The sequence below is a fragment of the Scatophagus argus genome, chromosome 5, assembly GCF_020382885.2.
Source record: "Scatophagus argus isolate fScaArg1 chromosome 5, fScaArg1.pri, whole genome shotgun sequence".
Classification (NCBI taxonomy): domain Eukaryota; kingdom Metazoa; phylum Chordata; class Actinopteri; family Scatophagidae; genus Scatophagus; species Scatophagus argus.
The window spans coordinates 17489932-17505316 of NC_058497.1; the positions used below are offsets into that span (position 1 = coordinate 17489932).

Genomic DNA, 15385 nt, shown 5'->3' on the forward strand with positions numbered 1-15385 from the left:
CTTTACTACTGTGAGACATCATGATGTTGTCCATGCAGAAGACCTGTAGTGTTTGTGCAATAACTATTAGATGATGTAGTTGTTCTTCAAAAATTAGTTATGTTGCCCTGGAATTTAGACAGCTAAGTGGAAATTATGCTCAGAATCTCCTAATAACCAATGAAACCAATTAACTTGAGATACAACAATCTCGTAAATTATGACATAAGATGCTTGGCAGTTAATGTTTGGGGTTTTTTTTGTTTTGTTTTTTTAAACTACTTGACTTACATAATGAGTTACACAAATGCCTCACTATTTAGTGCTTCAGTAAACACTCTAAATTTGTCAAATTGGTTGTTATTAGGAAACAGGGCCCATGTGTATTCCCTGTCAGATTTATTCTTCATGCCTGACATCCTTCAGATCTTTCACAAATATTTGCATGTACCTCTGAGGTTGACCCACCTACACTTGAGTAGCAGAGAGGAAGCTATAAAATACATCCTTCCAACGATCCTGACTGTGCCAAAGGCGAGGCTTTGAGATGACAACAGTCGCATTTGTCTTTTTATCACTGTTTACTTGGATGGTGTCATCTGGCACATGGCTCAGACTGGACCAGTGTACTGAGCTCTGTCAGTATGGGCATGATGAAGAGACAAAGGGCTTCAGCTCAAATGCATTATATAAAAAGGCTGCTATTCATGAAAAAACAAAACTGACACTGACATGTCAGAGGTGAGTAAATTGGAGGTAAATTGTAATGTTCTCTGTCCATTTCCTTCACTTGGATCTTTTTCATTCAGTTGCTTTGTCTGTCAAGGGTCTGGATACCCCAGTGTGGTTTCCATCAGATTCATCAGTGTTGAACTTGTAATCTAACGATACCTCAGCAGGGAACCATTCTGAATTGAGGGAACCTAATGAGAGACCGCTTAAAAGACAATTAGACTATTCTCCAGATGAGGTTTTATGAGCCACTTACAACTTGAAGTCAATTTACTGTAATTATATACAAAGTAACAGACTGAGTTATAATGCTTTCCACTGCACTGTTAGATTTGGAGATGTTATTTTACCAGTATTACCTTTTGCCTTTAAATACCAGTTTAGCTTATTTCTAACTACAAATGGTGAACACTTGGGTATTCAAAAGAATGTGTCACAGAAGTTAAGGGTGATAAATATGTGATATGTGCTACATAATGTGATTATGAACTGATGCTTGCAACTTTTATTTTCTGTTTTCTGATCTGTTTAGATCTCTTGAAATGAATGTTGCCTTGGGGATAATTTTCGCACAAGGCTGGATCAAAAAAGACTGTACTCTCTTTCCTTGTTGGACTTTGAACTTTAATGGCTGTATGAACCTGTTGCAAAGACTGAAAGAGACTGTGAATGGAAAGAAGCAAAGCAGACATGTCTGCAAGTGTCAGTTTCGGAAGTTGTTGGTATATTTCCTGTCTAATACCAGTTGTATTCCACTTACAATGGAGGTGAGCACCAGAGGTTGATGTTAAGAGGAATCACACTCAGAACAGTTAACATGAAATGAAATCTGAGTTTAGAACAGCTTTCATTCATTACTTACTGTCACTGTTGTGCTGAAGTGTATTTTCATCTGTGTTTTTACTTTTCCTTCATGCAGACAGCAACAGATAATCACAACACACATTTGAATTACGGAGGTATATGTCCTTCATTTGTTCTCCTGAGATCTGTGGCTCACTGCTACCATATCACTAACATTACTCATGTTGTAATGGATGACATGAAAAAAATGGATTGTATCTGCATGTATAAGGCATGCAACCTTGATATAAAAATACTGCAAGGCTCTTTGTGTAGAGGATTTGGATATGCCTGTCCAGAATACCTTATCTCCATCCTGTCTGGAAGCCAAGTGAGCCTGATGTCTTTAGCAGCATCAAAGAAGGCTTTTGTCGGGATCTGCTTTCTGCAGGTTTGTAGGTACTCCTACAGTATTTCTATGTAGTGCCTTTAATGTGAGCAATGGATGTTGTGACACAATAACAGTATTTTTTTCACTCGAGTTTGCACATAAGTGTGGTGATATATAAAAAAATATTTAGAACTATCACTGTATGCATAATTTTACATTATGACATTGATATATTTTGTAATAGAGGACAGTTTCTGGGTAGTGAAATGAGAAACCCTCTGCAGACAGAACAACCACATAGGAAAAACCACGGGATCAATTGCTTCTTTGAATAATTCAGTTAATTTATTGATGCATAATATTCTGTAAGTTCACTATGACCAGGAAACAGTTATCACAGTGCAAATGGTATACATAAGTCTGACCAGTTGACAAATTTATAACTTCTCACAGTATATTGTATATGTTCATATTCCCCACCTGTATTTGCTCGATTGTCTGATGTGTCTGCAGTAAATTTTCACATTTTGTCAACAGGTGCCATCAAAGTTCTATCAAACACCTTGTCCAAAAGAAGCATTTCTACCACAAGCAGGTAATATTTAAAACAAAAATATCACTAATTTCAAGACAAGTATGCATGAATTTCATTAAAAAGTGTTGGCAACAAATTTACTGTTTACACAGGCGAGGTGGAGAGCCTGTGGCCTACAAACATTAGGGGACGGGTTGCCAGATGCTTCTTGGCAGCTGTGTTACTGCTTGGAATCTACATCACAAGAGTAAAAGTAACTCCAAACACAGTCAATCCTGCTCATGGCAGTAACTCCACAATGGTGATGCTTTTTACCATGTCCTGGCACTATTTTTCACCATCACTTGCCACCCATCAAACTTCCGAGTGGTCACAGACAGCTATCGGGATATCTCTTGTTATTTGCCTCTCTTCTGCACTGAGGAGAAGTGTACATGTGTTAATTGTCTGTAAGGCCACTCGTACTGTCATGAAAGTGTTTTGTGCCACACAGCAGCAGTTTAGGACTTTGCCAGTTACTGTATTGTTTGTCTGGTTAATTTGCAGCCCTCTTTTTCCAAATAATGTAAAACACTGTTTTGAACACATGCTTGTTGCTGATGCTGTGGGATCGACACCAAGATCCTGGGCTGTGTTAGGGCAGATAGAGCTGCTGACTACTTTGTGCTGTGTCTTTGTATCACTTCCGAGTATACTACAATGTGTCCTGACCGAATTAAATTTTTTGAGCGTCCTTTTAAATGTGCAACTGGTAACCTGTCTTCAGAATTCAAGGGCACCAACAAAGTATGTACTGGTTGTTAAGATCAATAGGTTAATTTAAGAATAAGTAAACAGACATAAGTAAACCTGCCATGCTGTAACAAAAGTTGAATAGGATGTGAGAATTATGAAAAATGTAGATATGGAAATGTCACAATAATTTATAATCCCTTTATTCTCACCCTTTAAGCATGCAGCAGTGCATTCAACAGGAATATTTTAGTTTAATAGTATTTATTTTGGTAGTCTTTATCAAACAATTGTATGCCCTCCCAAGAAGAAAGAATAAGCAAAACTAAAACAAAAATGAAACGTAATGGTGACCTATATGAGGGTTTGTTACATGTAAGAGACAGTTTCGTGTATTAACCCCCAGCAGCTGCAGTTTTATGAGTTCTGCTATCACTTTACACAATATCTGACTCTAAAGTACAGTTGTCCACATCTGTATATGAAAGATTTTCAGAAATGTCTTCTGTTTGTTCATTTATTTTAATGTCTTATTATGATATAGTAATAACTCAAACTTGTGTGAATACAGTGAGTCTTTCTGTTATATCTCACAATACATTGTTTCTAGCTAATGTATTTATTAAATAATGACAATTGATCTCTGACCTCTGTGATTACTTCACTTCAGGTCTATGATTATTTTGACATGCCCTGGAGCCAATGCATACTTATTAATTAATTAATTAACTGATGACAAACTAATGAAATAAATCAAATGGGAAATGTTTCTAATTCTTGAAAAGTTTGTCTGTAAAGTGGACATATTCATTAATGCATCAGAAGCAGATTGACCCATTATAATTACGGCTGAATTTGCTTTACTTTAGTTGGTAACACAATGTATTGTCGAGAAATGTGTCCTGGGCCAGAATGAAGGACTGCCTCTGCAACATGAGAAGAAGACTCAACAACAGGCAAAATGGATTCTTGTACACATGAAACATGATATCTGACTTGCATGCATTTATATTGGCCTAAACAATTATTCAATTTGGTGAGCTGTTAAGTAAAGGTAAACTGAAAAGAATGAGAAACACCTTTGTCAAATTATGAATTATGTGTGCTGTCCTGTAAATTCAGCATGACATACAGTATATTAGGTTTGTTATGGCAATGCTGTACTGTCCTGTCCACTACTCACAGCTGTTTGACTGTTTCAACTTTTCACTATTTACATTAACTTTAGGAAACGAGAGAACATTTTATTGTTAGTAAACCTGTCAGATTTGTTGTCACAAAAAAACAAAAAAAACAAAAACAAAACAAACAAGCAAACAAAAAAAAAAAAAAACATTGTGCACATATATCTCAGTGATGTATATGTTCATTTTCCTGAACAACAGTCCAATCCCGGGTTGTTGAAGCTCGATGCTGGGACATGGAATGTCACCTCTCCGGTGGGGAAGGAGGCTTGTGTGTGAGATTGAGACATACCAGCTAGATATATGCTGGGTCTGCCTGAGTGGTGTTCAGTTATTGGACTTCTATGCTGGTCACAGTTCATAACTAACACCATGTTTGAACATAAGGGTGGCCACAAGTACACTCTGTATCAGGACAACCTAGGTTGCAGTTCGCTGAATGACTTTGTAGGTGTATCAGTGGATCTATGGCCATATGTTCTGGACACTTGGGTGAAGATCAGGTGCTGCCATAGCCAACGCTACTGTTTGGTGCTGTTAGTCATTTTTCTCATTAATCACTCCACCACATGCAAATTTTTCCTGCCCATCCGGTGGGGGAATCGAACCGGTGACCCTATGATCACAAGCCACTTCCCCAACCTCTAGGCCACAGAGATATGAGATATGCCCTGTGTGAGGCATATCTTTGTATAGAGGGATCATACTCCTCAGCCTCCCTGTGAAGGTCTATGCCAGGGTGCTGGAAAGGAGAGTCCTTCAGTTAGTCAAATTTCAGATTCAAGAGGAGCAATGCAGTTCTTGCCCTGGTCGTGAAACACTGGACCAGCTGTATAACCTCATGACGGTGCTGGAAAGTTTTGTGGATTTGGAAACAGCTTATGAATGTGTCCCTTGGGGTATCCTGCAGGAAGATCTCCAGGAATGTGGGGCAGATGGCCTGTTGTTATGGGTCATTTGATCTCTATATTGTTGGAGTGACAGCCTGGTTTGCATTGCCGGCAGTGAGTCAAATCCGTTCCCAGTTAATGCTACACCAATCAGACTACATTCAAACCCTCAAATATGGTCATGAGCTGTGGATAGTGACTAATAGAATGCCAAGATAGGGAATACAATTAAAATAAAGAGGTTCTGATTAGGATCTGGTTAGGATTCAATTCAATTCAATTCAATTCAGTTTATTTATATAGCGCCAATTCACTTTCCAATTTGAGCAGGTCTAGACCAAACTCTTCAATTAAATTGTAAAATAGAGAGAGCCCAACATTCCCCCTTGCGCAAGCACTTGGCGACAGTGGCGAGGAAAAACTGCCTTTTAGAAGGCAGAAACCTCGGAGCAGACCCCGGCTCAAAATGGGCGGCCATCTGCCTTGACCGGTTGGGTTGAGAGAGAGAGAGAGAGAGAGCAGGAGAGCGAGAGAGAGAGCAAGGGAGAGAGGCAGAGGGGGTTGGGTGTGATACCTCTAGGACATTTCCCTGGGGAGGTGTTTCGGGTATGTCCATCCAGGAGGAGACCAAGAGACAGACCCTGGCCATGATGGAGACACTACATCTATTGTCTGGCCTGGGAATGCCTGGACCGAGATAAGCGGCTGACAACAAAACAAAATAACGTTGAAACTGAAATTGTGTTAAACATATCATTTAAGCTCAGTGCAATTATTATCTTTTTAGTACAATTAAATGATTGATAATTTGATACCTGAATGTACAGTAGGGTGGCCAGGTCTCTTAAATAGAGATCTTAACTTAGGCCTTCTGTTTAAAAACACTACAATACAGAATATCCCCTAAATTTATTCAGTGCTTCACTATTTTAGAAGTACTGGAGTGTATTGTTAGAAAAATAAAAAAAAGTAATCGGTATCCTAGAAGTGCAGGGACATGTAAAACCTAAATAATCTACAGGGAACTGAAATTATGCTCTCATGATGTCATGTTTTCTGTTATGGCAGAAAGACTATAAAAGTCAGTTCCAAAGTCAGATTTGCCTCAGTGAAAGAGAAAGGTGGCTCGTGATGGACTGGATCACTATTATCTTATTCACTCTTCTGGTGAGGGCAAAGTCAGAGAATCAAACATGCAAACTAATTGGCCAAACAGGATTCATGGAATTTTCAAAAGAAGGTGATTTTATTATAGGAGGAGTTTTCACGATTACTAGTACTCGCACCGTGGTAGATAATGGCTTTCAAGCACCTCCATATGTATACTGTGAAAAGTAAGTGACTGTGATTAAAAAATATGTATAAAAACTGTATATTATGTGACAAATAAGGGTTTATATGTATGTTGTCATGTGTTGTAAAATGATGAGCCTATAACTTGTTTGTCGGTCATGTGTCAAAACTTAACCAATGTGTTTTCAGGTGGAATGACAGAGAACTGAAGTTTGCCCGGACAGTGATTTTCACTGTGGAGGAGATCAACAGAAATACTAAGCTCCTCCCTGGAGTGAGTCTGGGCTACAGACTGTACAATGGTTGTGGGTATGAAAATGTGATGCGGGCAGCTGTAGAAGCTGTAAATGGAGAAGACTCAAAGAGCTGTAGTGGTCAGATTCAGGCTCTTTTAGGTCATTCATCTTCTGGAGTGAGCGAAGACATAAACATGATACTAAGCCCATTATCCATTCCACAGGTGAGAAAAAAAATATGAAATGGGAAATAATTGCATACTGTAAAATAATCATCATCAGAGTTGTTTATTTATATTTCCTTCTCTATTTAAAAGTTGTTTTTTTTTCTTTGAAGGTTAGTCATCTTTCAACCTGTGCTTGTTTGAGTAACAAACAACGATACCCCACGTTCTTCAGAACTGTACCAAGTGACCGCTTCCAAATCATCGGTCTGGTGCAGCTTATGAAATACTTTAACTGGCGCTGGGTGGGGATTATTTATTCTGATGGTTCATACTCAGAGGAAGGTACAGCTGAATTCACTGAGGAAGCAAAGAAAGAGGAGATATGTGTCGAATACAGGCTACTTTTCTCCAGGACATCTGAGATCATGTTTAAAGCTATTTTAGAGACATTAAGGGAATCCTCATCCAATGTGGTCCTGTTATTTATGTCTCTGTCTTTCACCAAATCGTTCCTTTCAAAAATGGAGAATTATAACATAACAGGAAAGCAGTGGGTTGGTAGTGAGTCTTGGATCACACAAGCAGACCTTGCTTCGGCTGAAAGAAAAGGAATTTTACAAGGAGCGATGGGCTTTGCCATCCCTCAGGCATCCATACCAGGTCTTGGTGAATTCCTACTCAGCTTAAAGCCATCTGATGAACCACAGAGTGCTATAATTAAAGCTGTGTGGGAGAATTTCTTTGACTGCAGCTTCTCTCCTTCAAATACATCCGCTATCTGCACTGGCACAGAGGATCTCCGGACAGTTTCCAGTGACTACACAGATGTGACAGATTTCAGGGCTGAGAATAATGTTTACAAAGCTGTGTATGTGGTGGCATATGCAATTCATGCATTATTGCAATGTGAAAATGGATCAAATCCAACCACGGGAAAGCCCTGTGTGAACAAGACCGAAGTTAAGCCTAAGCTGGTAAGTTATAGTAAATTTAATCAGGCATTGTGGTGCATATTTGGTACGTAGTATTTCTAATTTTGCTGTTACACATACACACATGCACACACACATATACACAGTGCAGGTTTTCATGCCCAGTGGGGACATTACAGAGACTGATGTTCATTTCCTGCAGACTTACTCAAACCAAAACCATAACTTGCCCAACCCTAACCCTAACCTTTACCTTTATTTTTAAATTATTTTTAATTCCTTCTTATTTATTTTTATTATTATCTTACTGCATGACTCATGGATTGTTTGATGTGTATATACACTATGTGTATATATGTGTGTTCTTTTTATTGGGTGTGTTCAAATAAATTAATACAGCATGTATCTGACTTTTCTTGTGTGTATATATCAATACATAGCACTTTTTTTGATATGCTGCATGATTTGCTGTGATATAAACACACACACAAACACACACTCACACACATACACATACACACAAACACACATTCAAATGTTTAAGCATTAATTTAATTTTGGGTTCCATTCGAATAGAAGTGTCTTCGTGGTTTGACTTTTGCCTGCAAGTTGTATCTAATATACAACTACACTATGCCAATTGTCTCTCTGCAGGTGTTGGAACACCTAAAGTATGTGAACTTCACAACAGAGAGTGGGGCCAAAGTTTTCTTTGATGGAAATGGAGACTCAGTTGTCCAGTATGACTTAGTGAACTGGCAGATGAAAGATGATGGCTCAGTTGAAATTGTAAATATCGGCCAGTATGATGACTCCTTTCCAGAGGGGGAAAAATTCAAACTAAAAGACAACACCAAAATAGTTTGGGGAGGAAACAGGAATGAGGTAAAGTGAATGGAAAGCTTTATATGTAACCCAGGTTCCCAGCACCATATACATTAGTGTGGCTACCACAATCAAGTGTGTTAAAGAGTATAAACATTAGCTTCCTCCCTTGGGGTTAAGATGGAGAGGTAGTCTTAACATTATAGAAAACATTATATGATGGGATTTTAAAACAGAATGACACTTTCAACTTCATAATAACTTTGTAACTGTTGGCGTGTCAGTAACTTACTTAATACATTTTGTGAAATTAGTTTAAGTTTTTAAAACCCTGTTTTGCCTAAATAGGTGCTGAGGTCTGTCTGCAGAGAGCCGTGCCCACTAGGGACTCGTAAGGCCATAAATAAGCTTAAGCCTGTGTGCTGTTTTGACTGCTTTGAGTGCCCTGAGGGAACAATAAGTAACCAGACAAGTGAGTAAGGATTTTAACATTGAATTGTTTTTTTTTGTTGTTGTTGTTTTTTTTTGTGTGTGTATTGCATTAAGAATGAATTGGAATGCTAATGGAATAATAATAATAACAATAACAATAATAAAAACATGCATCATTCCTTTTACAGATTCCTTGGACTGTTTGATCTGTCCACCTGAATTTTGGCCAAATGAAAAGAAAGATCAGTGCCTTCCAAAACCTACTGAATACCTTTCCTATAAAGAGATCATGGGGGCACTTTTAACTGGATTTGGCTGTGCTGGTGTATTTTTATCTCTTCTGACATCAGTCATTTTTCTGGTTCACAAAGAGACTCCCATTGTAAAAGCCAACAACTCTGAACTGAGCTTTCTGCTGCTTTTCTCATTAAAACTGTGTTTCCTGTGTTCTCTGACCTTCATCGGTCGGCCCTCTGAGTGGTCCTGCATGCTGCGACACACAGCATTTGGCATCACCTTTGTCCTCTGTATCTCATGTGTCCTGGGGAAAACAATAGTGGTGTTGATGGCCTTCAGAGCCACACTTCCAGGCAGTAATGTGATGAAATGGTTTGGTCCTACACAACAGAGACTTAGTGTTCTGACTTTTACTCTCATTCAGGTTGTGATTTGTATACTTTGGCTAACAATCAACCCTCCATTCCCGAGGATGAACATGAAGTACTATAAAGAGAAAATAATCTTAGAGTGCGCCCTGGGTTCAGCTGTTGGATTCTGGGCTGTGTTAAGTTATATTGGATTTCTTGCTCTCTTGTGCTTTGTACTTGCTTTTCTTGCCAGGAAGCTGCCAGATAGCTTTAATGAAGCCAAACTGATCACGTTCAGCATGCTGATATTCTGTGCAGTCTGGATCACATTTATCCCAGCGTATGTGAGTTCTCCTGGAAAGTTCACTGTAGCTGTGGAGATTTTTGCCATTTTGGCCTCCAGTTTTGGTTTGCTGATATGCATTTTTTTACCAAAATGTTATATTATTATCTTCAGACCAGAACGAAACTCTAAAAAACATTTGATGGGTAAAATACCCACAAGAACTCTTTAATTTGGTACTTAAATGTTAATAGCCTTAGAGTAACAAAAATACAACAATTTTGCTGCATTGTCTGGCAGTTATTGCAGAACCACCAGACGCTTTTGTAATTCATGACCTTTAGTTGTTGTAATGTGCTGAATAAAGTGAAAACAGTGACTCACATTTTTTTTCTTATTTGTATTTGATCATAGATTCCGTTGACTAAATATGATAGGCAACACACAATTTTCTCCAGTAGATTAAGCAGTAATTAATTAACTTTCTAGTGTAGCCACTAAGCAGCCCAAAGTAGAAGATGTTTACAGGGTGCAAACGCAAGAATTAAGGATTGTTCAGGGATATACAGTACTATTTCTACAGTGTACTGCACTTAAAATTTAAATACACTGAATATTCCTTCACTCAGTTTTGACAATAGCACCTTGGTTACCTTCAACCTTGTCAAAAAAAACAAAGAAACAAAAAAAAAACTATTACTTACTTACTCCAAAAAAATTTTAATCTCTTTAGCATCCCATTCTCAAGAAAAACAGACAGAATCACCAAATTTCAAAATGGCACCTTGTGGTTGTATTTACCTTTGTTCGCTACTTTTGCCACTTAACAAATTAACTCACTGCCACTGTAGGTACATTTAATCTGGTTTGGTTCTCAGCATCCAGTGTTACTTGTAAGGTTTATGCAAGTTAGTGTATTTAAGAGTTTCCTACATTTCACAAAGTTTCTTAGCTCCTTTAGTCCAAAATCAATATAAATTCACAAGTGTCAAGAAAGGAAACATTCCTTCCCTTATGAAACAGAAAATACAACAGTATATCCTTTGAATTCAAGTTTCTTTTACTTAATTAAAACAAGCTTAACTGTATTGTCAACTTATTCCAAACATACTTCATTCAAACTCCACATGGACAAATATTTATTTATTTTGTTTCCACTGTTATATAACATAATTAATAGTATGTGCCAATGTGTTACTGTGTCATGGGAGTCTGATTCTTATTATGTGTGTATGCATGCATGTGGTCCGTGTCCTGGATATGAATCTTATCCATCCAAGATAACTGTGCCCAAGGGAAAATAAATTAACCTTTTATGAAGAGAACTCATCAACATGAATCTGACACAGTTGTTATAAGAGCTGTCATCATCCCTTTAAAAAACACTGAGCAAACATGCATGAGCTGAAGAGAGCTGTGGTCTTATCTGTGTTTGTTCTCTACATGAACACAGTTTCTGGCTGTAAACTGCTTGGGAGGTTTAACATGCCAAGTTTGTTCGAGCAGGGAGACATAATGATTGGAGGGATTTTCCCAGTTTTCAATAAAGAGATAATTAGCACTTTTACTTTCAGTAGCGAGCCACCTCGAGTGAAGTGTGCAGGGTAAGTTTTAAGCCATCTGACTTTTGCATATTCCATATGTGTTACTCTACTCTTGTCTTACAAACTTGCTATTGTATTAACATGTACAGCAGCAAGGCTGCAAACTTACAGCCTATTTCAATCATGGAAACCTTTTTAGATTTGACCTGCGTGCTTTTCGGTGGACTCAAGTGATGATATTTGCAATTGAAGAAATCAACAAAGATCCTGCTCTCCTGCCAAACATATCTCTTGGCTATAGAATCCTTAACTCTTGTGCATCTCCTACAAATACATTACGTGCTGCACTAATGCTGGCTAGTAGATCAGAAGAGGTAGACCTGACTTCCCCTTGTCCTCCTGCTATATCTGCCCTCATAGCAGAGTCAGGATCATCTCAGTCTCTAGCTGTGGCTGGAACTCTTGGGCCATTTCAAGTGCCAGTAGTAAGTGTTTAAATGTTTAAATGGTGTTTAATTGCATTAGTAATCTGTGATATCTGATGCTTTTGTCACGCTTGTTCTGTGACATTTTATTTAGACTTTCTTTGGTGCTCTTTTTCTAGGTAAGTTACTTCTCAACATGTGCCTGCCTGAGTGATAGAACTAAATATCCTACATTTTTTCGAACAATCCCCAGCGATTATTTCCAGGCAAAAGCTTTGGCAGCTCTGGTCCAACGTTTTGGCTGGGAGTGGGTCGGGGCCATACAGTCAGACAATGACTACGGACGAAACGGGATCACGGCTTTTACTCAAGAGGTTAAAAAGCTTGGAGTTTGTGTTGCATTTGTTGGGACAATTTTACGTACGTACAGTATGGATAAAATTCTGGCTGTTGTGGAAATGATCAAGCAGTCAACTGTCAAAGTCATTCTTGCTTTTGTTCCAGAGGGTGACTTTTACCCTTTGATGAAAGAGGTTGTGAAACAGAACATTACAGGAATTCAGTGGATTGGCAGTGAGGCCTGGATAACAGCAGCTCGACCCTCCACGCCTGAAATATACCAAGCTTTTGGGGGAGCCTTAGGGTTTGTGGTGCAGAAGATGGCTATTCCAAATCTAAAATCATTTCTTACAGGCATTAGCCCTTATTCCAATCCAAGTGCTGCCTTTGTGATGGATTTTTGGGAGATTATGGTCGGCTGTAAACCAGTTTCACCTGGGGAGCACACAGATGCTCAAATATGCACAGGCAATGAGACATTAATGAATTCCCAGCATGTGTTCTTTAATGTCACACAGCTCAGAGTGTCCTATAACGTGTATAAAGCAGTTTATGCCATTGCACATGCTCTTCATCAACTGATTTTCTGCCAGTCACCGGGAGAAAAAACAGTGAGGCCTTGTTTGAATGTATCAGAAATTCAGCCCAAAGAGGTGAGAAATATTCAAAATAAAATATGTCCAATTATCTGCAAATAAATGAAACTAAATGGATATATCCATGTAGATGTTTCTAAGCATTCAATGTGATGTCAATTCTATTTCTTTTCCTAGATCACTGATCATCTGCAGAGGGTGAATTTTAGGAATCAGTTTGGGGATAATGTGTTCTTTGATGTCAATGGTGACCCTCCTGCTTCTTATGATATAATTAACTGGCAGCTGATTGATGGACAAGTGCAGCATGTCACGCTGGGTCACTTTTCTTCTGCTGCTCATGGTGATCATATGCTGAGCATCCAAGAGGAAGAAATTGTGTGGAGGACAGGAAAAATGGTAATTGTGAAGGCTTTGTCTTTTATGCAGTAAGTTTGTAGAATGTGAGCCATAATATAAGATCAAGTGAATCTAGTTGTACTATTGTTCATTTTTTAATTTTTTGTCCCCCTCAGGTTCCGACATCAGTGTGCTCTAACGTTTGTCCAGTAGGAACCAGGAGAGCACAAATAAAGGGAAAACCCATCTGCTGTTTTGACTGTGTCACATGTGCTGATGGAACTATAGCTAATTCAACAGGTATCAAAAGAGTGTATGCCACAAGAACAAACATCAACAATCCAGTATCATAGAATTAAATCTGTTTTGTATTTTAACAGGTGCAGCCGACTGCACACCCTGTCCACAGGAATACTGGTCCAATGAGAGGAGGGATGAATGCATTCCTAAAGCTATTGAGTTCCTGTCATATCATGAGCCAATGGGAATAGCTGTGACAGTAGTGTCCCTGTTAGGGGCCTCCCTGTCGCTGGTCACGATGATGGTCTTTATCCGCTTCAGAGAAACTCCTGTGATAAAGGCCAGCAACTCTGAGCTGAGCTGTTTCCTGTTGTTTTCTCTTTTCTTGTGCTTTCTCTGTCCCCTTACTTTCATCGGCAGACCCACAGTCTGGACATGCATGCTGCGCCACACAGCTTTTGGTGTAACATTTGCACTTTGTATTTCCTGCATCTTGGGGAAAACTATTGTTGTTGTTACAGCTTTCAAAGCCACATTTCCTGGCAACAAAGTTGCTGAAAAGTTTGGTCAGGCACAGCAAAGGATCATCGTTTGCTTCTGCACATTGATTCAAATAGTAATATGTGTGTTGTGGCTGAAGTTAAACCCACCTTTCCCAGACATGGTTTTCAAATACAGCAACAAGAAGATTGTTTTAGAATGCAACACAGGTTCTGAGGCTGCTTTCTATGTGGTGCTGGGGTACATAGGGATCCTTGCAGTAATATGCTTGGTCCTGGCATTTCTGGCAAGGAATTTGCCTGATAACTTTAATGAAGCCAAATTTATCACATTCAGCATGCTGATATTCTGTGCTGTGTGGATTACTTTTATCCCAGCATATGTCAGCTCTCCAGGAAAGTTCACCGTAGCTGTGGAAACATTTGCGATTTTGTCGTCGGCATTTGGCTTATTACTTAGCATTTTTGCACCAAAATGTTACATAATACTGATCAAGCCACATAAAAATACTAAGAAACATGTCATGGGAAATAACTGGAATAAAAAGAATATTTCTTAATTTGTGCTAATGTACTGCAGAACCAGTAGTATATGAATTTAACAAGATTTAAAAGATTTTAGATAGAAGATTTATTAAGAATTAAACAAGTTATAATGCAAATAACTTTTATTTTGCTGTACAACCCAGTGTTGTGCAAGGACAAAAAAATACCTTAATCCTTAACAGAGTTTTAATCCTTAAGTCTAATTTACTTAATTGATGCCACAAAATATTACATTAAGGATACCCAAAAAGTCCTGTAGTTAAAATGCACAAAAAATATTGCATATTTGCTGTCCCCAAATACATAAATTACCAATTACCTGTTCTTTATTGAATATTTGTTGTATCATTGTAATTTTATTTCACAAAAACAACCGAAATGATGTGTTATGTCTTCACTATTTTTAATAAATGATCTTCCCTGTGTGTAGTGATTGATGTTATAATTGTTTATTAATCTGTTTATGAATGACTTCTATTTAGGGAAACATTTTGATAAATTAGGTGTATGTATTCTTTGGTGGAAAATTAAGAAAATAAAGAGTTTGTGGAAAAAGAAGAAACCGTCCAAATGTATTTTATTTTAGCTCTTGCAAGAGGACTGAAACCAACAATGTGGCAATAAGCGCTCTGGAAGGAGACAGTCCTGAGAGTGACCTTGGCTGCATGTTCATATGAAACAGCTCACAGAAAAGGTGATAACACTTACAAAAAACAATTCATGGATGGTATTATACTGGCAGTCAAAAAAGCATACTATTTTATTTTAATGCAAACCATATGCCGTATGATAACTTTTCCCCCTACATATTTAATGTCCATAAGTACAAATATTCAGACACTGTGTAAAACATATATGAAATAGATGTTAAGGTG

At 38.2% G+C, this 15385-nt stretch overlaps 2 protein-coding genes across 2 annotated transcripts; both read left to right on the top strand.

Annotated features, from left to right (window-relative positions):
- The first annotated feature begins 7548 nt into the window (after positions 1-7548).
- On the top strand, positions 7549-10612 carry LOC124059168 (extracellular calcium-sensing receptor-like). The gene is made up of 4 exons (XM_046388990.1): positions 7549-7896; positions 8509-8739; positions 9028-9151; positions 9300-10612. The coding sequence occupies exons 1-4, from the start codon at positions 7549-7551 to the stop codon at positions 10211-10213; spliced, it is 1617 nt and encodes a 538-aa protein (XP_046244946.1). The 3' UTR covers positions 10214-10612.
- Positions 10613-11875: 1263 nt separating this feature from the next.
- LOC124059169 (extracellular calcium-sensing receptor-like) lies at positions 11876-14713 on the top strand. The gene is made up of 5 exons (XM_046388991.1): positions 11876-12010; positions 12130-12942; positions 13063-13284; positions 13401-13524; positions 13605-14713. The coding sequence occupies exons 1-5, from the start codon at positions 11876-11878 to the stop codon at positions 14522-14524; spliced, it is 2214 nt and encodes a 737-aa protein (XP_046244947.1). The 3' UTR covers positions 14525-14713.
- Positions 14714-15385: the final 672 nt, after the last annotated feature.

Coding starts and splice junctions, on each gene's coding strand:
- LOC124059169 (XM_046388991.1), top strand. CDS start 11,876: ATGCTGGCTAGTAGATCAGAAGAGGTAGACCTGACTTCCCCTTGTCCT. Junction 12,011..12,129: donor GGCCATTTCAAGTGCCAGTA/GTAAGTGTTTAA, acceptor CTCTTTTTCTAG/GTAAGTTACTTCTCAACATG. Junction 13,525..13,604: donor AACTATAGCTAATTCAACAG/GTATCAAAAGAG, acceptor GTATTTTAACAG/GTGCAGCCGACTGCACACCC.
- LOC124059168 (XM_046388990.1), top strand. CDS start 7,549: ATGGGCTTTGCCATCCCTCAGGCATCCATACCAGGTCTTGGTGAATTC. Junction 7,897..8,508: donor CCGAAGTTAAGCCTAAGCTG/GTAAGTTATAGT, acceptor GTCTCTCTGCAG/GTGTTGGAACACCTAAAGTA. Junction 8,740..9,027: donor GGGGAGGAAACAGGAATGAG/GTAAAGTGAATG, acceptor TTGCCTAAATAG/GTGCTGAGGTCTGTCTGCAG.